At 49.4% G+C, this 22,765-nt stretch overlaps 1 protein-coding gene across 1 annotated transcript; it reads left to right on the top strand.

Moving 5' to 3' along the window:
• Positions 1-552: 552 nt before the first annotated feature.
• Nt5c1a (5'-nucleotidase, cytosolic IA) lies at positions 553-21,417 on the top strand. The gene is made up of 6 exons (XM_021160968.3): positions 553-761; positions 7,425-7,592; positions 7,928-8,057; positions 11,221-11,343; positions 13,101-13,285; positions 14,855-21,417. The coding sequence occupies exons 1-6, from the start codon at positions 636-638 to the stop codon at positions 15,218-15,220; spliced, it is 1,098 nt and encodes a 365-aa protein (XP_021016627.1). The 5' UTR covers positions 553-635; the 3' UTR covers positions 15,221-21,417.
• Positions 21,418-22,765: the final 1,348 nt, after the last annotated feature.

Genomic DNA, 22,765 nt, shown 5'->3' with positions numbered 1-22,765 from the left:
ACATCGCCTTAGATTCAAGAGCCCCTTCGCCTGTGTAAGAACTGTGTCCCACACTTTCCCCTACACGCAATGAGGCTTCCTGTTCATGAACCGGGGTGTCCATCCAACACTTCCCCGGGTTCAAGGATAGACTGGAATGTGGAGAAAGGCGACGAATCACGCAGGGTCCAATGCTGGCATCTGATAGGGGTAGGGGACCTGTTAGTTTGGAGGAGCGCTTACTATTCATTTTCTGTTTTGGGCATTATCGTGTTAGGAGGGGAAAATGTTAGGCTTCCTCCTCTCTCGGTGCCCTTGAACTTCATCCCCGCTTCCCCGAAGCCGCAGTACTCCACAAGCCCGGCTCCACTCGGCCTGCTCCAGAAAGCAGACTGCACCTGCTCCCCAATTGCTTCAGACCTGGGTCGGTCGAGGAATCAGAGTTCCCCTAAATGACAAGTGGGCGGCTTGGACCTGAAGGTCTCCCCCACCCCCCACCCCCGGCGGGCGGGGCAGGCTCACTCGCACTCCCTCCCGGCCCTGCCCACCTGCCTCTCCCACCCGGGACGCGCCTCCCTCCCTCAGCCCAGTGCCGTGAGCTCCGCGTCTCCGCTGCTGTCTTCTCCCGCCGGGCCGGATAGGATCCGAGTCGGAGCATGGAACCAGGGCAGCCCCGGGAGGCCCGCGAACCCGGGCCAGGGGCAGAGACCGCCGCGGTGCCGCGCTGGGAGGAAGCCAAGACTTTCTATGACAGCCTCTCGTCCAAGAAGAAACCCAAATCGGTAAAAGTAGGGCTTGGATTTGGGGGGACACGGGAAGGGCCATTTCTAGGGACGGGTCTCAAGCCCTCTGGAAAAGGGACTCGTGGAACCCCTCCAGAAGGTGGCACGGCTCCTCCGCCCCAGAATGTGCCCAGCAGTTGGCTGGAGTTCCAGTTTATTTTGGGAGCTCTGCTATAGTGGCAGTGCCTCCGCACCCCCTCCCCCCCAATCCCAGGCTCAGGTTCTACTCCAGAATACCCCTCCCCCGTGCTGTCATCAGGGGCCTATCCCCTCCGGCGCTGGCAGCCTGAACGCGCGGACTGCACTTGTTGGCAGAGCTGGTCAGCAACCCGGGAGCAGCGCCCTGGGCTCTGTAACTCGTAACTCGACTCTGGGAACCCGGTTGCTCGCTGGGCTCTCAGATCTCCTCCATCTGTGCAGTCAGCTCAGCTTCCTGGCCCAAGCCTCTGCGTTTGGGCTCTAACTGAAGACCCAGACCCCGGGAGATCAGGTCGTTCTCCCTGCATCTTAAAGGAACGATTACTTGCTCTAAGCTCAGGGCTTTGCTCCGAGGCTCTGAGCTCCCAACGCTGACCTTTGCACCTTAGACATTGCTTCTGATCTCAGTGGTGGGATCAACCATTTGCAACTTCACACAGAGGCAAGCATTCCTCTTCCTCTGTTAGGAAAGTTCATGATACCTTAGCGTTGTTCACGCCTCTCCACCTTAGACCCAGGAACTTGGGCAAGGGATTGAGAATAGAAACTGACCCAAAGGGGTTACACAAGGACTTCCAGTCCGACCTTAAAGCATTCCACTGCTTCACTACAATGACTTTACCCAGGAGGCCACCCCATCCACAGTCACCTCTAGGCCTTGGCTCATCCTGGTGACAGAGATATTAAGCTGTGGTCTGCCTGTCTCAGGAGTTTGGAGTGTGACCACGGAGGCTCTAGAGATGGTGGATTCTCAGGTAAAAGATCCTACATGCTGTGGGAGCACTGGGGAGGGGGTGACTGCCACTGAGAAGGCTTTGGGATAATGACTTTTGAGCTGATCTTAAAGCTTCAGTGGGTGGGATCTCCTGGGAGGGTGGGAGGGGCAGAGGAATGAGTGAAAAGCAAGAAGCTGTCTTTGAAGCTCTCAAGAACTTGTTCAGAATTCATACTTAGACATGCAGGATCATTGGGGGAAGTGTTATAAAGACTCAAAAGGCTCCCAGCCAAGGGACCCCTCTGACTGAGTACCTTGTGAAAGGGCCAGAACCTTATTTAGTGGGGCTAAGGCTTTCACGCTGGGTTCTGTGGAACCCTGTGTCTCAAGCAGTCTTCAGACCTGTGAATCCTTTCTTCTTAGAAAAAATACTTTAAATATTTGAAAATAAAGCAGCTCTTCCCATGTTCAAGTATTTGGGGGTACAAACTGGACTCTCTCAAAACTGTGCAGAAACATAAAAATAAATTGGTTGGATACTGAAACTTCTTGTGTCTATGGTGGCGACCTAACCCCTGCTTTCAAACTGCTGGGGTTTTCTTGTTGTTGTTTTGTTTGTATGTTTGTTTTAAGATGTATTTATTTCATGTATGCGGTTACACTGTTGCTGTCTTCAGACACACCAGAAGAGGGCGTTGGATCCCATTATAGATGGTTGTGAGCCACCATGTGGTTGCTGGGAATTGAACTCAGGACCTCTGAAAGATCAGTCAGGGCTCTTAACTACTGAGCCATCTCTCCAGTTCCCAAAGTGTTGTTTTATTGATTAGTTTTGTAACAAATGCACTCATATAGATAGATATAAGAGCTGAATTGTAAAAGAGATTTATAGCAGTTATATACTTGGCTTACCCATGTTGGGGGGGGGGGTTCTGCCTAAGAATTCATTTAACTAAATGGTCAACCTACCTTTAAAAATATCAGCATCATAAAGGAACTGTTGCAGGATCTTTATTATTATTATTATTATTATTCTTTAGCAGAGATTAATTTGGTTCCACTTTCATTTTATGAAAATCACACTAGGCTGTTTATCGGGTGGATTGAAAAGGGCAGGTCTGGCAGCAGTCTTGCTAATGAGATAGCAAAGCTGGACAAATAATGTCTGGTCCCAGGGATGGAGAGGAGAGACTGCTGAAAAACAGGAGAGAACCTTCAGTATTCAAAAATCCACTTCCTCCCTGAGCATCAGAGAACCAGGCCATGATCAGTCATGTCCCTCCATCGGCCTTGAACCCTGGTCTGATTAGGTGAAGTTCCCAGCTCCTGTCTTTCCTGCCATAGCCCCTCCTCCCATGGGCTATTTTGGGGGTTGTAAGCCTCATGGGCCCCTTTGGGGCCTGGCCTGGCCTCATTTTCATTCCCAAGAGCTTTAGTAAAATATTTAACCTAGTGAAGATCATCAGAGACCCTCATCTCTTGGGGTCAGGGGCCTTCACCCAGAGCTATCCTGTCCTCGTCTCTCCCATCCCTCCTGTGTCCTTCCAGAAATAACAGCTTCTTTGGCTACATTCCTATCTTGAGTGCAATAGACAGATTGTTGGTCTAAGTAGGAGCTCCACAGGCAGGCCAGTGGGGCCGAGCTGCTCTCTGTTCATTCTTCCACCCTCATCCCCAAGCCATAGCGATTAGCCTAAATCCCAGAGAGCTGGCAAGACCATGGCTCCCTGCAGCTCAGTACTCCCAAGCTGAGACCCTGGTTGTTCTGACCCAATCCCTAGCCTGGAATGGACTTTCTGATTGGGGTGCACACATAACTTGGATGCTAAGAAACCTGGACAGGCACAAGAGGGTTAGTCTACAAGGGCTCAGCTTCTCTGGGCTCTGTACAGATTTAGTTACCTGTTTTTTCAGACCCACTTGGAGGCTGGACAACCTACCCCTGTAGGTTCCTGAGGCCCACCTCAATTATGTTGTAGCAGAGTGACTTGGATAGGAGACAGAATCCTGTCCTGGGAACCATCATTTTTCAAGGGAAGAGTATCCCACCATAAAACCGCAACAGTATTAGAATACAACGCTTCTTGTCATTTAAAAAAAAAGATTTATTTATTTATTTATTATATGTAAGTACACAGTAGGTGTCTTGAGACACCCCAGGAAAGAGCATCAGATCTCATTATGGATGGTTGTGAGCCACTATGTGGTTGCTGGGATTTGAACTCAGGACCTTTGGAAGGGCAGTCAGTGCTCTTAACTGCTGAGCCATCTCTCCAGCCTTCAGCTTGTTGTCATTTCTTCCAAACATGGAAAAGGAGGCTGGGATGTGTCCAGGCAAGTTGTTAAAGTAAAAGATGGAGGCTTCTGGGAGGATCACATCAAGGAAACTTTACGTGGGCAGAGGCCAAACAAGAGGCTTAAGATCTCACCTTGACTTTTTGTGTGAACAATAAATACCCTGACCCTCTCTAACCCTCTTTCCTCATCTGTGAGAGGAAAGTAGACACTCCAGAGGCCAAGGCAATCAAGACACTTTTCTTGCAATGGCCAGGAGTAGGATCTGAGAGTCTGATTAACCCACCCAAAGGAAACTCAACACCAGTCAGGGCTGTGGGACCGAAAGTGAAGAACAAGGCTTTGATTGGCTGCATGGTCTGGAGCCAGATTCAGACCCTGCCTGAAGTGGATGGGAAAAAAATGGGTTCTCTGTCTCTGCAGGAATGATAGAGTTCTGTCCCTAAGGTGCCCAAGTGCTGATGAGGTTGTGAAATGCCCAGCCAAGAACACACTGGCGGGGGCTGGAGAGATGGCTCAGAGATTAAGAGCACTGACTGCTCTTCCAGAGGTCCTGAGTTTAAATCCCAGCAACCACATGGTGGCTCACAACCATCAGAACAGCTACAGTGTACTCATACACATATACATAAACACACACACACACACACACACACACTGGCACACAAGTGGTCAGAAACTGGCTAAAGTATTGGGCTGAGCTTTGGAAGAGGGATACCATCTTCACCTGCACCATCTTGGTTAAAGTTAAGTGCCAAACATAAGCTGTGGCCAGCTACACAGCTTTGTGGAAATTTTTATTTTTCCATTCCTATTCTGAGAGGCTCTGAGGCTTTACTGGCCATTATCTACAGGAAACTGCTTAAATTCATTAAAACTAAATCAATTTAGAGACCAGGAGATGGCTCTGTCAGTAAAGCGCCAGGCATACAAGCACAAGGAACCTGAGTTTGGCTCTCCAGCAGCTGTATAAAAGCCATGCGTGACCGTGTGGATGATCGAGCTGGTGGCTTAGTGAGAGACCCTGCTTCAAAACCAAAAAATACAGTGGAGAGTAATAGAAGACACCTGACATCCACTTCTGTGCTCCACACACAAACATGCACTCACACACACATACACCCATTCACTTTTTTTAAAGCGAGTGAAATTAGAACTCAAATCTTCATCATCACCAGTTACATCTGAAGTCACTACACAACTACAGAGCACAGTTTATAGAGCATTTCCATAAAGTCCTGTCTTCTAGAGCCGCCCAAGTCACAGAGAAGTGCTGCCAATGTGTTCCCTGAACATTCATACTCTGATTTTCCAGAGATTAGGAAGGGTCCAGTAGCTGTCCTCGGCGGCATGCTCCTCTCCCCGTCCTCTAAAGGATACCAGGAATATCTGCATGGATGAGCCAGAAGCTCTTTGGGGACAGAACTCAAACCTATCTTGCTTCCTAACATCCCCAGCTTAGCATCACTCAGTGCTGCCAATCAACTGGAGCCTAGCAGTAGGTTGAATACATCATCCACAAGATTATCATGAACAAGCAGAATGTTAGGTCCACTTAAAGGTCTTGCCTTCTACTTGAGACCCTCTCTTCTTACCTATAAACTAGGGACCATGATGGTAGGACTGTCCCATTCACAGAGAAGTGGTGTCCATGAGTTTCCTGCACACCCATATTCTGATAATCCCCAGAAATCAATCAGGGTCCAGCTGCTGTTCGTGGTGGCACACTGTCCGTGGTGGCATGCTCCTCATCCTATCCTATGTGTTGGTCCATTTTGGGTTACTGTATCAAAGTTCCACACACTGGGCTATTTATACCGTAAACAATACAGATGTCTTTCTTGCAAGCTGGGGAGGTTGGGTGTCCAAAATTAAGGTGCCAAAAGAGTGGGGTCCTCTTCCTCACTTAAAGGTGGCAGTTTCCCACTGTATCTTCACATGGCGGGAATACTCAAAGCAAACTCTGTTATCTTTTTTTCTAAGCTCTAACCACTCTCAAAGGCCATACCCTTAAATGCTATCTCATTCAGGATCAGATTTCGACATGAGATTTGGGGGAGGGGATACATTCAGATTTATCAGCTGAGAAGCATTGCTAAGACCCTCTTTCAAGGGGCTCCTTTGAAATCCAGGCCCCTACCTGTCCCTCTCGGCTTGTCTATACTCTCTCTGCTCTGGCCTCTGTTCACCTTTGTGACAGCTTCTGGTTTGCATTCGTCAATCCTTGTGGCCTCTTCCTTCAAGGCCTCCTCTCCCTTAATGCCTTCTCCTGGAGGCCAGTCACTGAGACCTTGCCTCCACTTTGTCACTGATGCCTACCCCTTAGTTCTGTTTGCTTGTCTTCTCCCCCATCCTCTGATGAGCTCCGAGGACAGGAGTCGTATCTTCCAACCAGAACCCTTCCTCAGCAGAGCTGGGTGAGGGCAAACTCCATAGAGGAACCAACTGAAGCGGCATCCCAGAGCAAGAGCATGAGATAACCAGACAGAGGGTATAGGGTATTTCCTGTACACCATAAGCCAAGGGAGCATCACACTCCAGAGTCAAAGGACAAGGGCAGTGTGCAAAAACGTGAGCAAAACGAGGTTGCGCAAAGCTGGGGAAGAGGAAGCAGAGGGTAGAAAGGAAAGAGAGGTCTGTTGCAAAGGATTTCTTGTTCTGTAGGAAAGGCTGTCTGCTTGACTCTGCACAAGAGATGAGCTGTGATCCCATCTGCACTTTAGACAGATCCCTCTGACAATTTGAAGAGGATGATAGGGCACTGGACTGTGGAAGAGAAGAGAGAAGTGGGTAGATTCCAAGCATGGGTGGCTTAGACCGTGAGTCGGTGAGGAAGCGAATGGGAAGGCAGCGGGAGTGAAGGTTTACCTCCTGGCTTCAGTTGTCTGATCACGAAGTGGTGATCTGGATGAGTAGGTGTGGAACTGGACACAAGGTGAGGAAAGGGGGAAGAGGCTGGCTTTGGGGGTGAGGGTGAGGGATTCTGCCCCAGGCACTGTAAGTTGGAGTGTAAGATGGAGTGACTGGGGCAGTTAGATATGTGAGTCTGCAGCTCAGGAAACAGACCCAGGTTGGCGATATTTTTTTCTTATATAATTACTGTGTTTCTGGGCACTAATTTCTTCCTGAGGGCATGCAGCTCTTCTCTCATAATGGAAACCATTTGGGAGTCATCTTAGTGTGGCCATACTTTGGCTTACATACATTGTACTAATTTTTCGCTGAGGTCCAGATGGCCAACAATATCACAAGCTCCCCGAGGGCATGCCCCTCCCTCCTATCACACTCCGACACAGGGAGCCAGTCTCCAGTAGGGTCCAGCCCAGAGTCTGCCTCTGCCCGAGCCGAGCCTCGGTCTTCCCCACATCCCAGGGTCCAGGAGGCGCTTGCATGGGTGCACCTGGCTCAGGATGAGATTGAGTGACAGCCTGTTTTACTGTCCCTCCCTCCTACAGCCAAAGCCTCAGAATGCGGTCACCATCGCGGTGTCCTCCAGAGCTCTGTTCCGAATGGATGAGGAACAGAGGATCTACACGGAGCAGGGCGTCGAGGAGTATGTGCGATACCAGCTGGAGCACGAGAATGAACCCTTCAGCCCCGGGCCCGCCTTCCCCTTTGTGAAGGTGAGGGAGTAGTTCGTGAAACCACCCCCCCCCACACACACACAATGCCTTTGTCAGAAGCTCTGCCTGGCAGAGGCAATCGCATGACTAGAGGACTGAGCCTTTGGGGAAAGAGGCCACCTTCCTTGGGACTGATGGAGCCCCAGGATGGGTAACCCGTTTGAAGAACTATCTCCCTCCATCTACCTTTAACAAGGTCCCACTCGATGGTGGGAAATAGCATTAGCAGGTGGTGGAGTGTATAGATCTCTAGCCTCCCCTCTCCTTCCTCACTGCACCCCTGATCACCGACTCCACTCATCAATACAAACTGGAGTTTGCTGTGTCCCTTCCAGGCCCTGGAGGCTGTGAACAAGCGACTTCGGGAGTTGTACCCTGATAGCGAAGATATCTTTGACATTGTCCTCATGACCAACAACCATGCTCAGGTGGGAGTTCGTCTCATCAACAGTATCAACCATTATGGTAAGCGTGGGGCAGGTGAGCATGGGACACCCTACCACACATATTCCCAAGGGGAAGCCACACTGCTTCAGGGTCAGGCTGGGTCGGGCTATCCTGGCTGCCATCCTGAACCTAGCATTGTGCTGCTCACCTGGCACTGTATTCCATTATGTTGTAATTTTAATCCCGGTCTTTTAAAACTAACAAGGCTGGGGCTGTAGTCCAACTGATAGAGTGCTTGCCTGGCAGGCAGAAAGCCCTGGGTTCAGTCTCCAACACTTCATAAAAACTAGCTATGTTAGTATAGTAGTACATGTATGTAATACCTCCACTGGGAAGATGAGGCAGGAATTCAAAGTCTTTCTATGCTACATAGTGAGTTCAAGGCCAGCCTGAAATACATGGGATGTGGCTTAATTGGTAGAGTGCTTGCCTGGCATGTATGAAGCCCTGGGTTGGTTCCCCAGCACTAAATTAAAAAACAAATAGAAAAACGGCATGGTGGTATAAAATCTGTAATCCCAGAACCGTGGAGGAGGCAGAGGACTCCGTAGTCTAAGCACAGGTTTAGATACATGTGATCCTGTCTCAAAATAGATACAGATGTACATGCATGCATACATACATATATACATACATCATACATACATACATACATCATACACACATGCATGCATACATGTATACATGCATACATACATACATCGTACATACATGCATACATACATACATACATACATGAGTGTAATGCTGTGTGTTGTGACACACAGCTTTAATCCAAGCCCTCCAGAGCCAGAGGTAGGTGGATATTTGAGTTCAAGGCCAGCTTGCCTTAAAAAGTGAGTTCCGGGATAGTCAAGGACTACACAAAGAGAAACCTTGTCTAGAAAAACAAACACCAACAAAAACCTGTAAAAATAAAACAAACCAGACTGATTTGAAATGCTGCCAGTGTTGGGGGATGCCGTCTCTGGCCGATTTCCGGCCACCCATGGTTGATCAACATAACCGGCTCATAAAATTCCTAAACATGTAATAACTGGCTCTTAAAAACCGGCACAAGCCAGCTGCAGCCCTCCCTCACTGGACAGGCTCCACTCCCTGTATAACTGGGAAAGGTGTTTACTGCCTCTCTGCCTCAGTTTCTCTACCTGTAGGAGACTAACAAGCTTCACAAGGCTAACAGGAGAGTCAGGGGCAGTTTAGAATAAAAGGGTGCTTCTCTTTTTAGTCCAGTTATGAATGAAAGCACTGAATCCCTCAGAGCAAGTTTCCAGTGAAGGGAATACATTCTTGTTTCCAGGACGACTTAGAACCACAGAGCAGAAAGGAAAATTGGACCTAGAAAGGCCGGAATCCAGGTCTTGGCGATCTCTCTCGGGCTTGTGTTTTCCCTGGGCCTCATGGGCTGTTGTCCTTCTTTAGAAAGCTTCATCCTTTGCTGTTGTCTGTAACTGAGTTCTCAGAAATCCGAATAGTTCCAGGCCCTCTTTTGGCTTCCACGGGGACCAGGCATGCACACGGTGCAGAGAGACACGTGCAGGGAAAACTCCCAAACACAGAATGTTTTTTAAAGGGGGGAAACCGTGGACTGGAGAGATGGCTCAGCAGTTAAGAGCACTGGCTGCTCTTTCAGAGGATCCGTGTCCACCCAGGTTCACTTCCCAGGACCCCACTGTCAGCTCACAACTGTGTGTAACTCCAGTTTCAGGGAATCTGATGCCGTCACACAGACATATATGCATGCAAAACACCAACGCACATAAAATAAAAGTAATGAAGTCACTTTTTAAAAAAAACGAGGAGAAACCACCAACACCAATCCACCCAGGTTTACAAGATCTCACTTCAAGCAGCCAACAACCCAGTTACGTGTTCATTTTAATTTACTTAATTTCTATGCAGGACCCTACTGTGTAGTTCCTGAGGCCAGGCTAGCCTCAGACTTGAGAGCCACTCGCCATAACCGTCCCAGCGTTGGGCTTTCAGACACTGCAGGCATGCACCACCCTTTGCTCCTGCCTCCTCCTCTGTGCTGGGATTAAAAGCATGTGCCGGGGGCTGGTGAGATGGCTCATTGGGTAAGAGCACTGACTGCTCTTCCGAAGGTCCTGAGCTCAAATCCCAGCAACCACATGGTGGCACAATCACCCGTAATGAGATCTGACGCCCTCTTCTGGTGTACTTATTTATAATAATAAATAGATCTAAAAAAAAAAAAAAAAAAAAAAAAAAGCATGTGCCAATATACTTGGCTTCACTACCTTTGTAAAAACCAAAAATCTAACTTGTGAGCATATGTCTGTGTCTGTGTGTGTAAGCCAGCGTTGTACGGGCCCTTTGAAGGTCAGGAGAAGCATCAAATCCCTTGGAGCTAGAGTTACAGATAGTTATGGGTTGCTATGTAGGTGCTGAGAACTGACCTTGGGTCCTTGGATGCTTTTAACCACCTCGCCACCTCGCCAGCTCCTATTCATTACTTTAAACACGTATTTCTTTATTTTGAGTTCTGGGAATGAAACCAGGGTCTCCGTAGACTGGGTTCAATCACTGAACTACACCACTCCTTAGTCTCCAGCTGGCATCTTATAGCACTGATTTCAAGTCGCTGACCATGAGGGTGATGTCAACAATATTTAACCACCTGGGGGTGGGGATAGGTGCTGACCAATGAGAAGAGGCAGGGCGCCATGCTTGACTGGGGCCTGGAGCACCACTGTGGGGTCAGATATTAACCCTTTCTGGTGTCAGCTGTGAGGGGAACGGCAGTCCTGCTTGAGGGACTTATGTAGTGATGGTAAATGAATGGCCTGAGGATAGCAGCCACCTGTCAGCCAGCAACTAATGCACAGCTTTTGCAGATTTGGGAGAAAGCTACCCAGGTTGGACTCTGATTGGCTCAGCTGGGTCCAGAGTCTGCCCCCGTCCAATCAGTATGACCAGGAAGACAGGGTCTCCAGTCCATCTTTTGAGGTTGTATGATTCCCTGACTAGGTGGAGAAGCTATGAGACAGGCGTTTTCTCCCACTACGTGGTCATCTTATTCCCTTGAAGGATGGAGATGGGGGATGCTAGGCTCAAACAGAGGTTCACTGCTGTCTCACCAGTCAGTTCAAGCACACAGAGACCATTATGGGCCATGAAGTTTGACCCTGGCCTCATCAGGGACTCTCTATCTCCACAGACCTGTTCATTGAGCGATTCTGCATGACAGGTGGGAATAGCCCCATCTGCTACCTCAAGGCCTACCACACCAACCTCTACTTGTCAGCCGATGCAGACAAAGTGCGAGAAGCCATCGATGAGGGTAAGTCAGAATGAGGCGGGAGAACATGGGTGGGGAGAACACCTCCCCACATATAAAGGGGTCCCACTGGTGAGAAGCCTGCTGCCTGGAGCTCTGAACAGGCACTGGGGTTGCCAAGGTAACTGCAAGGGAAAATATCCTAGGATCTGTCTTGTAAAGTGAAAACAAAACCCTACCTAATCCTCTTGCCCTTCTCCTGCCCTACAGTGCATATTCATCAGCATCACCTAGCCTCTGTTTCCATGGGAACTTCCCTTCCAGCCCAGAAAGCTACTGCTGCCTAAGATCCCTCTGGGCTGGTGGGAGCCGGGGTTCCTGTGTGGCCGGGAAGTTTCTACTCATCACTGGGCCAATAAGACAGAGGTAGCCCAGCCTGAGAGGTAAACTTCCAAAACCAGTCATTTCCCAGAGCAGGGCTGGCCAGTGCTAAGGTGAGATTAGAGGACTCTGTTACAAGTACTGATAATGAGAAGTCCATTCCATGTGCCCCGTTCAAGGGGCAGTTTGGGGGTGACAGCCATAGTCCCAGTCCTCCCAATAGGAGCCACAGACAAGAAAGAACTGGCTGCCCATTTATTTGTCGGGATGTGTTCTCAGGCTGAATGCTCAGGGTTCCTGTCAACTGCCCTCCATGTTGCCCCTTTGTCTGTGAGGCCTTGTTTAAACCAGGACCCAGAAGGCATCCCCCTAGACACATCAAACCCTTTGACTGAGATCTGGCGACTAGCTAACATATAGGTGTGCTTCTGCGCATCTGGAACTTGACCTTGGGTCTAGGGACAGGAGAGTGGTTAGGTGGATGTCCTGCTCAGAGTAGTGGGGCTCAGGTCATCTTGGCATTGGGTTGATGGAGCTGGGAAGGTATGTAGCCTGATACTCAGGACCTGGTCCTTCCCTGGACATCCTTAGGTCAGTGAACCTGCTGTGAGACCTGTACCGCTAACACTTCCTAGAGCTCTGCAGAAGTCTACATCTGTGACCCTAGATTCCTACTGGGGAGCAGGATAGACGTGGCTTTGAGCAAGATGAAGACCATTGAGGGGATTCAGCTGACGGTAGCCTGGAACCTTGGTCCCTGGTGGGGCATCCTTGCATGCCAGAGGAGCCCCGATTACAGAAAGTATATATTCATTACCACATGTAGCTTATGCAGCCTCCCAGGACCAAGCACAGTATCTCACAGCCTGAACCACAGTGGCTTCAATGCACCTGTGTACTTGGGAGCTGTAGACAGGGTGTCCATGTCCGTCCACCCCTACTGCAGTCTGAGAGCTTATCTTCATACAGACCTGAAAGAACCTGAATTTTACCTCGGTATGGAGGAGCTGTGTAATTTGGAGTCAATTGTGACGGAGTGACCATACCTCGAGGCTGGCTTCCCTATCTATTCTCCAGACAGAACAGTGGCATAGCAGTCCTGTGCTTCCAGGCAAGACTGGTGTTTAGATGTCCACACCAGATGTCTTCCGTGTTATTCAAATACCCTCATGTTAGCTGATAAACAGCTCCTCGGTGTCCATCCCAAGGACACCTCTAGAGCTCTCCACACAGATGATATTAATGACACTGATAGGGACCCTCACAGTGCTGCCTCAGAGCGATCGCCGATGCCTGTTGCAGCCAGTCTCCGCGCACTACCTACTTTAAAATGCTTTCAGTGAGTCCTTGATCGGCTTGCTGTTAGTCCTGCTGGGACAAGAATCAAATGGGATACCTTCTTGCCAAGGCTCAGACTATGTTCACCTCTCTCCACCCAGGGATTGCAGCTGCCACCATCTTCAGCCCCAGCAGGGATGTGGTTGTGTCCCAGAGTCAACTTCGCGTGGCCTTCGATGGGGATGCAGTACTCTTCTCCGATGAGTCAGAGCGCATCGTCAAGGCCCATGGGCTGGACAGATTCTTTGAGCATGAGAAGGCCCATGAGAATAAACCTTTGGCGCAGGTGCTACACATTTCCAGAACCCCTGAGTAACTCCTCATTCCCCGGAACCTGAACTGGCCTGAATCCTGGGCCAAACCCAGGCTAAGTTCACACACCCACCAGGTCCTCTTACTAAGAGCCAAGCCTTCTCTCTCTTTGGTTTGAAAAGAGTAAGTGTAACCCTGGCTGTCCTAGAATTTGCTTTGTAGACCAGGCTGGCCTTAAACTCAGAGATTCACCTCCCTCTGCCTCCTGAGTTCTAAACCTCACCTCTCTCACTTGGCTCCTTGCTCCTTTCATTGAGATGTCACCCCTTCACTAAGCCCCACCTCCTCAGTCAAGTGCCTTTCTCCACCTCTTGGGGTCTCCAGCGTCTTGCCAAGCACTTCCCTGCAGCCTCTCCTGTCTCCCTGCTGTTTCTCTCCAAACCCCTGTCTAAGGTCTCCATCACCTCTCAGAAGTACCCACACCCCATTCTGAGACTTGAGCCCTCTCAAAAGTTCCCACTCCTCCTCAAAAATCACACACACACACACACACACACACACACACACACACACACCACACGCGCGCACCTACTTTTTAACCCACTGTCCTTTCCCTGTGACCTTCAGCTCCTCTCTTGGGATACCCTTCTGAGTAAGGCCCCATTCTGCCAGAGGCTCCTGTTTCCTTCACTGGGAGACAAGAAGAACTCCCTATTGCACCCTCATAGGGACCCGGGGCCACCTCTTGTCATGCCATATGTGGCTCAGGGAACCTCACTGGCTCTTCCACTTCTAAATGCCTCTCTGAGAACAGATCGTGTCTTGGAGCTTGGTAGAAATTCCCTGTGGGTGGAGCTATGGGATTCCCCTCTGCTGGGAACTCCAATTTGAGCTTTTATAGAAATCTAGTTGCATACCGGGAGCAGGACACTTTCCCACTAAGTGGTTAACAGAGACCCAGAAGAGCACAGCTTACTCCAGGTTACCTAGCTAGGAAAATCCCTACCACTCGCAACCTACTTCCCTGGCTTCCAATTGCTTTGAGAATGAGCTACATTTGGCACCAAGAAGTCCTCTCTTCACATATCCTCAGCAATTTCATGGTTGTGGGCACTCTCCCTGACCCCAGAGCTTGAGCCCAACACCCTGAGCCACGTATGTGTATGTCCACAGGCAGGCTCAAATTCAGTAGCTACACACTGGCCCATCTGGCCCAGATGTTCACAGATAATAGAGTCTGTTCTGATTGGCAGGTGCCCAAGCCATCATTACAAGCTCATTCTAATTCCTTCTTTGCTGATGAGCACAGAAGACCACATTTACAGAGCTGTAGGACAAATTGCAGCTGGAGACATGAATGCACATCCATAGCAACAGTTGCCCTGGTTATGGTTTTTCTCACCCAACCCTAATCACATGAAGACAGATCCCAGACTAAGGTACCTACAGCCCTGTATGCACGCAGGAGCTAGAACAAGCAGACCAAACTACCAAAGGATTTGGAGGTTTCCTACCCAAACAGCCAATCACAGAGGCTTTAGGATGAAGGGGGAAATGTTTAGGAGAGATGAATTAATCTGCATCTCTCTCCCTTTTCCCACAGGGCCCCCTAAAGGGCTTCCTGGAAGCACTGGGTAGACTGCAAAAGAAATTCTACTCCAAGGGCCTGCGTCTGGAGTGCCCGATTCGCACGTATTTGGTCACCGCGCGCAGTGCAGCCAGTTCCGGAGCCCGGGCCCTCAAGACCCTGCGCAGCTGGGGCCTGGAGACGGATGAGGCCTTATTCCTAGCTGGAGCACCCAAGGGTCCCCTTCTTGAGAAGATCCGACCACACATCTTCTTTGATGACCAGATGTTCCACGTGGCTGGAGCTCAGGAGATGGGCACGGTGGCCGCCCATGTGCCTTATGGTGTGGCTCAGAATCCCCGGCGGGCTGCCGCTGCGAAGCAGTCATTAGGTGCGCAGTAGCTGAGCCACCTTGCTCCAGGTCCCCTGTCACACTTCTGAACTTCATCTGGTGAACTTTTCTGGCTCCTCGCAGTCCACCCTCCTGCATGCCGCCGTCAACCCTCGATGCCAGGTACTCTTAGAAAGTTATGAAAATAGAACCAGCAGTCTCAAAACCCCTTCGGGGCAAACACAGCCATGACCCTGGCTAAAAAGCAGGGCTCTGCAGGGTAGTCCGGCTGTCATGGAGAAATTGGTGGGAGAGAGAGTAGTGTGGTCAGAGAAGCCAGGATGCCAAAGGCTTGGAATGAAAAATGTCTCATGTAGTGCAAAGAACATTGTGTGAGAGTGGGTAGGTTTAACATCTAAAGCGGACCTAGCATGAACTGCATGCCTTAATTCCCGTTTCCTAAGCCTCATTTACTTCCACCTTTTAGGTGGTTTTCAATTTGTTCTTTAGCCAAAGAAGCTTGGTTTTATAGGATTAAGCACTAAATTAATCACTGTGCTGGGGCTGCTGGTACCTATGGCACCTGTGTAGATTACAAAACTAATGGCCTGGACATAGGCTAGATTCCAGCCCTTTGCCCCTCAACCCTGAAGCCCACCAAATGGGAAATATGCACAGCAATGCCCAGAAGCTCTGTATATACTTTCCCATGTTTAGAAACCACTGCACAAGATAACCTTTTGCTTGCTGTGATTTGCTAACCTGAGCCATGGAGAACTGCTACCTGGAAGGTTTGTCTGAAGACATGAAGGGAGGAATGTGACCCACATGCAAATTCTCCTGTAGCCAGCAGGGGGCACTGCAGGCTCTCCCTGGAGAAGGCTTTAGCAACTTACCAACTCTGGGCTCCCTTTGCCTTCAGCTTTTAGGCAAAGTTCAGTTAGTCCTGTCTGCCAATCTCCTCACCTCGGTCCTGGGTCTGCCAGTCACTTCCACCTGCCATGCTATAAGGAAGTTCTCCTAGCAGAGAAAGAACTCTAGCCCCAAATTTGTAGAGAGCATAGACTCTAAAGCAAGTCGTTGTCCAGACTGAACCTGAGGTGTAGGTGCTACAGATATGGGAAGGTCTGTTCTGAAACCAAAGATGCTAAGGAAGTGATCGCTTAGAGAGCAATGAGCTGAATGTGCACCAGCGTGATTCTGCTGTGGATAGTGAGCAGAAGCCAGTTAGAGCTACCCTGGAAGTGATACGCTGTCGTGGGGTGCCGTGCAAAGGATTCTGGGATGAGCTGACCTCCCTGGGAGGTATTAGCGATTACTCCATCTTTGCACGAATCTTCTCCACATGATGAGTGATGATCCACCTCCTCCTTTGCTAAGCAGCCCTGGAACTCAGAGGAAGGGTGGAAGAGTGGATAGTTGGTTCCCTGTGAAGACAAGAAGGGGCAAGCAGACATGATTGTGTGCGCTGACTACCTGGCTCCCACAGGGATTTCAGCAATGAGTGGATCCAGAAGCATCATCAGAGGGCCAGGAACTGCGGAGGGCCCGAGGAGAGGAGCCCAGAGGTAGGGTGAAGGGCAGCTGGGGACTCTAACCTCTGTCCTTCTAGGCATTTGAATCAGGATCTGAATGAATATGTGTTCTGGGCAGTGTGTCCCAGGGTGACAGCTGCAGGAAAGAGGAAGAAGGTGCAGGGACTCCCAGAAATGAGCACCAACGTGGCCCAGAAGAGAAACCCTGGGCCAGGCTTGCACTACTGTGTCTGTGGCATACAGAGGCTATTCCTGGAAGGAATGTGAGGTTGGCACCCACCACAGCTGCTTTATGGGGACACTGGCATTATTGCAGTCAGAAGGGCATGAGGTGAAGGTGTCTTTACACAGGGCCATTTTCATCATTATAACCAGGACCCTTCAGGACATCAGAGGAGGCCTGGGGATAGAACAAAGTCTGTAAGGGGATTCCTGCACTATTGGTACCCCACGCCCAGCCAGAGATGCTCTGTGCCCTAAGAAAAGCTGCAACGAAAGGAAATGGGGAAGAGAGAGGAAGCTCGGCCTCAGGACACTTCCCATCTTCACTGGGTCACACAACAGCCCTTGAAGGATCTCAGCAGAGGCTCACAGTGATCACAAGAAGCTTGTAAGGATGTACAGAGCAGAGGCCCACAGACTGTCCTTACATTGTCCAGTCAGAAAAGACCCATGTACTGTGAAGACAGCACCAGATGTTGCTGATTTGGGATCTGGGATACATGATATCTAGTGCCCACGGCCTGGTCATGAAGGCTGCAAACGCTCCCAGGTTTCCCAGGAAACAGGAATGGTGCCATGCCAGAGCAAGAAGATAAGGTGCAGGAAAGGGCTGTGGCTTTCACTGGAGCCATCGTTAATAGATACGGACAGCGCTTGACAGTGCAGAACGGTCCAAATTCTATTACTGAAACCACAGATGAGCATCTTGGTCCTGGACAAAAGCTTTTGAGGCTAGAACAATGGGCCAGACGTCCTTGGGGCAGGCTCTAGCTGCAGCCAGACAGTCTTCCTGGTGACCCCCCGAGCTGAAGAGGAGCCTGGCAGCATAAAGCTTTATTTATTGATTGTGTTACCAGGAGATTTAAAAACCTACTGAACAACAAAAGCCCCAGGCGAAGCTCAGACTGCAGCACTGGGGTAGAGGAGACACCGCTCCCAGAACACTGGACCCCTTTAGCAGGAAGTACCACATCCCTAGGTCTGGCAGGACACTCCTCCTAGAAAGTGCTTGCCAACAGAATTCCAGGCCCAGTAGAACGGTCACTCAGCAGAACAGTAGCTCTGCTTGTTATTAAGCATGGAGACTGTTAAGATTGCCATAGAACTCCCTGCAGGGGAGGGAGGTGTAGTTGGACATCTGGCTCAGTTGGTAGAATGCTTGCCTACTGAACACAAAACACTGGATTCAACTCACAGCAATGCATACACTGAATATGATGGGGCACACCTATGCTTCCAACCCTAGAGAGATGAAGGCAGGAGGAATCAGAAAGTCAAGGTCAGCTGCGCAGCCAGTCCACAGCCAGTCTGGATTACATGAGACCCCATCACAAAAAGAAGGAAGCAAACTTTCCCCTTCATGATGGCCCAACTGCATTCGTGGGAATGGAGCAGAATATGTTCGAAAGAAAATGGAAGCTAGCAAGATGTTCAAATCCAAAATGGACTTGATGTTTGCACCTCCCCATTCAATTAGTGTGTATCCATGCAGTCAAAGCAATGATCAGAATGTCAAATGTAGTAAATAGCTCTGCCCCAAGCCCCTGGGTATCCCTTGATAATGTCAGCTGCCCACTCCCCTCCACTGGAAATGCATTTTATGGTAATCCAGCCTGCCTGAGGATAGACCAGTACAGTGGCCCCTGTCTACTCCCTTGAGGTATCGGGGCCATACAGATTCATGGAACTACCATAATTTGCTCAATGTTACCCAGCTACCAGATGTCAGTGCTGGGACACCCTCACAATGGAATGTTCCAGAGTCCACTACAAACATGGTAAGCCGTCCTACCTACTGTCACGGTTGTACATCATGTCACTAGCCCATCATGATAGTCCCCCTTACAAAGCCCAGGCGTGGCCTTGGATTCTGCAGGCAGCATTTCAGGACCCTGTCCCAGCTGGAGGTGCATGAAAGCTGGAACCTGATTTATTAACTGCTCTAGAGGACCATCGCTTTCCAACAGGTGTGCATGGTCTTTGATGGTCCTTCACTGATGCTATGGTAGGGCTCCAAGGAGGCCAGCTTCTCACCTGTCTCCAGCGGAATATGAGGATGAGAAGGAGGAGGAGGACCATTGGCCCCATGGCTGGCAACTTCACTGAAAAGGGTTCCTGAGACACAATCCTGGGTTCTACCCTTAAGGCAAGGTGCAGAGACCTCTCCTGCCAGTAGGTGACACTGCAGGCTGGCACGCAGCTGCCCCTGTAGTGCCTGGCTTATTTCTCTCTCCTCCTATGCTACTGATTACTGTGCTGGACTCTAGCAGCCAGAAAGGACTTCAGGTGCTCTGACAATGTTCGTGAAACATCTCTGTATGATGAGCTGATGGCTCTCACCGAAAACCACTGTGATGGTGTGTGTGGAGAAACACCTATGGATGTGCCCCTCTGTACGGACTGAGTATGCGTTTACGGGTGTAATAGCTCATGTTTCTCTGCTGAGGACTCCTGTGTGCAAGTGTGTCTGTCTCAGTGTATCATGCACGCACACTTGCAAGCTTGGAGTGTGTACAGACAGTTCAGTTATCTGAGGATCCTGGGCCCCACTTGCTGATGACCAGCATCGCTCCTGGGGACTCACATCATTTCATGGGCATTGCATGCGCATCACCTGAGGCCCCCGAGGCCAGACCTCTCAGTCTTCCTCTCTAGCTTTCTGCTTCAGTTCCACTTCTGTTGCCTCTGACCTCTCTGCCTCCTACCCCTGCGGCTTTGGGGAGGAAGTGGCAGGATCTGCCCCCACCTGACTCAATCTCCACGCATCTCATCCCTCTTCCCAACAGTGCCAGGGTTAATATGGTCCCATTAGGAGCTACCTTGCGGCCACCAATAGGAAAGCTGACTTCCTTCTGGGTTTCCTGCTCTTGCCAGACATGCTTTATCTATGACCTTGATTGGGAAGTGTCTCCCTGATGCCCCTCCCCCTCACCTCCCCCCACATCCAAGAGGGTCTAGAGATTGAATGAATCATGTTTGCAAAATAAGACGAACCAAAACTCTGCCGAGCAGTGTCTCACACTCCTGGCCAAGGCTGAATATGCCTCTGTGGCTGCCTGCCACTGCTCAAGGCTAAACTTGGAGCTGACACTGATCACAAAGTTGCCAAGGTCATTGCAAACATACTGTGTGTGTGAGGGGTCACAAACGCTATGTCTACAGGAGCCATACAGGAGATAGGCACAAAGAGCACTGGGCAAGGTCTTGAGAAGAAAAATAGCACCAAGAATCCAGCATACCCTTGCCACATAGGAATTTGGGCTGGTGGGCCCTGGTGTTCCATCTTTTGTTTTGTTTTGTTTCGTTTCGTTTCGTTTTCTGAGAAATTAGAAATTTGAACTTTCAATTATTGGCAACCATTTCAAGTTTAGAAAACTTTATACAGGCCAAAAGGAGCTTATGTTGTTAGCCAAATCCACCCCTCCAATCTCCAATTTGCTCATTCTGGCTGAAGCCTAGTGAATTAGAATTTTTAGACCCAAGTTACTGAGGATGGAAGGGACATTACTCTCAGAATCTCAGCTTGGGTTTTTAAGAGACCATAGATATGCCATAAAATATCCCTGGTGTTTTAAGTGCTGGGATACAAGCAGGGTTTGGAAGTGCACACCTGTTTTCCCAGCACTAAAGAACCTGAGATTGGAGGATGCTAAATTCAAGGCCAGCCTGGCCTACATATCAAGACTCTATTAGAAAAAAAAAATGAATGATACTGAATATGGTTGGTGGTACACGCCTTTACTCCCAGCACTCTTGAGACAGAAGTAGATGGATCTCTGTGAGTTCAAGGCCAGCCTGTTCTACTTAGCAAGCTGCAGGATAGTCAGCGCTACACAGAGAGGCCTTGTTTTTAAAATAAAACAAGCTGGGTGTGGTGGCCCATGTCTTTAATCCTAGCACTCATGAGGCAGAAGCAGGCAAATCTCTGAGTTCAAGGCCAGCCAGGGCCTCAGTCTGTCTCTCAGGTCTTCAGAGTGAATTCCAGGAAGCCCTGGAAACAGGAAAACCCTGTCTTGGATAAACAAGCAAGCAAACAAACAAGACAAGACAAGACAAAACCTGAATGAATGGGCACAAACTTCACTTTTAAAATAACACACTTATAAACCTAACTTCCAATTTCCTCTTTCAACAATGTCTGAGTATCCTCTCTTTAGAGCAAGATCAAGGATGAAGCCCAGACCTAACAGCGGCCCCTGCCTGTCCCGGTTCTCTGCTGCCCTGGGCTGCTCCTGACCGTCTGCCTTGCTGTTTGGCATAAACCCCCAAGAGCCTCCTTGAAGAGCTAGAGCGTGTGCTGCTTTGTCTCTGTGACATCCTTATCTGGGACAAGAGTGGGCACACACCTTTCTTAGTGCTGGGGGGGTCAGGGGTCGGGGGCTGCTCTGTCCACTCTTTTCCTGGTCAAACAACAAAGGATGCTACATGCTTATTACCGTGAGTTTCTTCCTCAGGCTCATGCTATGCCTTCGTTTTACAAGGGCTTCAGCTTCTTAAAAGCCACTCAAATAAATAGCCATTCAAATACATTTATATTGTCCTGTTTTCTTCCTTCCTTTTCTTCCTTTTTTTTTTTTTTTTTTTTTTTTTTTTTTTTAGAGTTCATTATAAGTGAAAAATCTAGGGGTTGGTATAAGCCCTAAGAAATCTAGCCCTGTCATCATTTTGAGACAAGTCTTACAGGTGCTCGACAAGCTCTGTCCCAGCACTGTGGGACAGTTTTCTGAGTCACTCCTGGAATTGGAGTTACAGGTAGTTGTGAGCTGCTGTGTGGGTGCTGGGAATAGAAACTGGATTATCTGGAAGAATGCGCTTAGTTTCTGAGCCATCTCTCTAGCATCCCTCTCTCTCTCTCTCTCTCTCTCTCTCTCTCTGTGTGTGTTTTGTTTTAAAGATGTATTTATTTATGAATGTGAGTACACTGTAGCTGTCTTCAGACACACCCGAAGAGAGCATTGAACCCCATTACGGATGGTTGTGAGCCACCATGTGGTTGCTGGGATTTGAACTCATGACCTCCAGAAGAGCAGCTAGTGCTCTTAACCACTGAGCCATCTCTCCAGCCCTCATTTTGTTTTTTAGACAGGTGGGGTTTTTGGTCTTCAGGTTTGTTTTTGTTTTTATTTTGTTTTGTTTTCTGTATAGCCCTGGTTATCCTAGAACTTGCTCTGTAGACCAGGCTGGCCTTGAACTTGGAGATCTGCCTCTGCCTCCTGAGTACTGGGATTAAAAGTATGAGCCACCAACCCCTGGCTCTTTTTCTTTCTGTTCTTTTGCCCAAAGCCAAGCGATAAGGTGGACCACTCTACCTTTAATCCTTGCATAGGCAGGTGGATCTTTGTGAGTTTGAGGCCAGCCTGATCTACAGGGCAAGTTCAAGGCCATTCAGGGCCTCCCAGTGAGGCATGCTTTCCCTGATGCTCTGGGCTTCCTCACTCTCACTGAACTCCCCCATCCTTCCACCGTGAGGCTCCTTACAAATGGCACAGCTTTCCGTTTTCTCCCTTCCTCTTCTATCTTCTACCAGCTGTCTGGATTTACAGCTTGCTTGCTCTGTTGGTTTTCTCTTAGGTCTTTAATAAAATTGTCCTCAAACTTCAGAAAGAGAAACTAGGTCTTGCCATTTAGCTCAGGCAAGCCTCAAACTCAAAACCCTTCTGCCTCAAATTTCCCAAGTTCTGGAATCTCAGACATGAGCCACCAAACCTTGGCTCGAAATCCAGTGACTGAGGTTTCTCTATAGACCCCTGCTTCATGAGGGGAAAGTCAAGGATGGTGGATGGAGCCCCAGGAAGGCAGGCTTCTCCTTGTCAAATTGACAGGATCTGGAATCATGTTCATTGAGCCACAACCCCAATT

The sequence above is a fragment of the Mus caroli genome, unplaced genomic scaffold (genome assembly GCF_978045245.1).
Source record: "Mus caroli unplaced genomic scaffold, Mus_caroli_1 scaffold_6, whole genome shotgun sequence".
Classification (NCBI taxonomy): Eukaryota; Metazoa; Chordata; class Mammalia; order Rodentia; family Muridae; genus Mus; species Mus caroli.
This window is presented reverse-complemented; position numbering and strand designations above follow the sequence as displayed.

What these genes read in the sequence shown, in the direction of transcription:
- Nt5c1a (XM_021160968.3), top strand. Translation starts at nt 636, where the DNA reads ATGGAACCAGGGCAGCCCCGGGAGGCCCGCGAACCCGGGCCAGGGGCA. An exon ending in CAACAGTATCAACCATTATG is followed by an intron (nt 8,058 to 11,220) that starts GTAAGCGTGGGG and finishes CTATCTCCACAG; the next exon opens with ACCTGTTCATTGAGCGATTC. An exon ending in AGAATAAACCTTTGGCGCAG is followed by an intron (nt 13,286 to 14,854) that starts GTGCTACACATT and finishes CTTTTCCCACAG; the next exon opens with GGCCCCCTAAAGGGCTTCCT.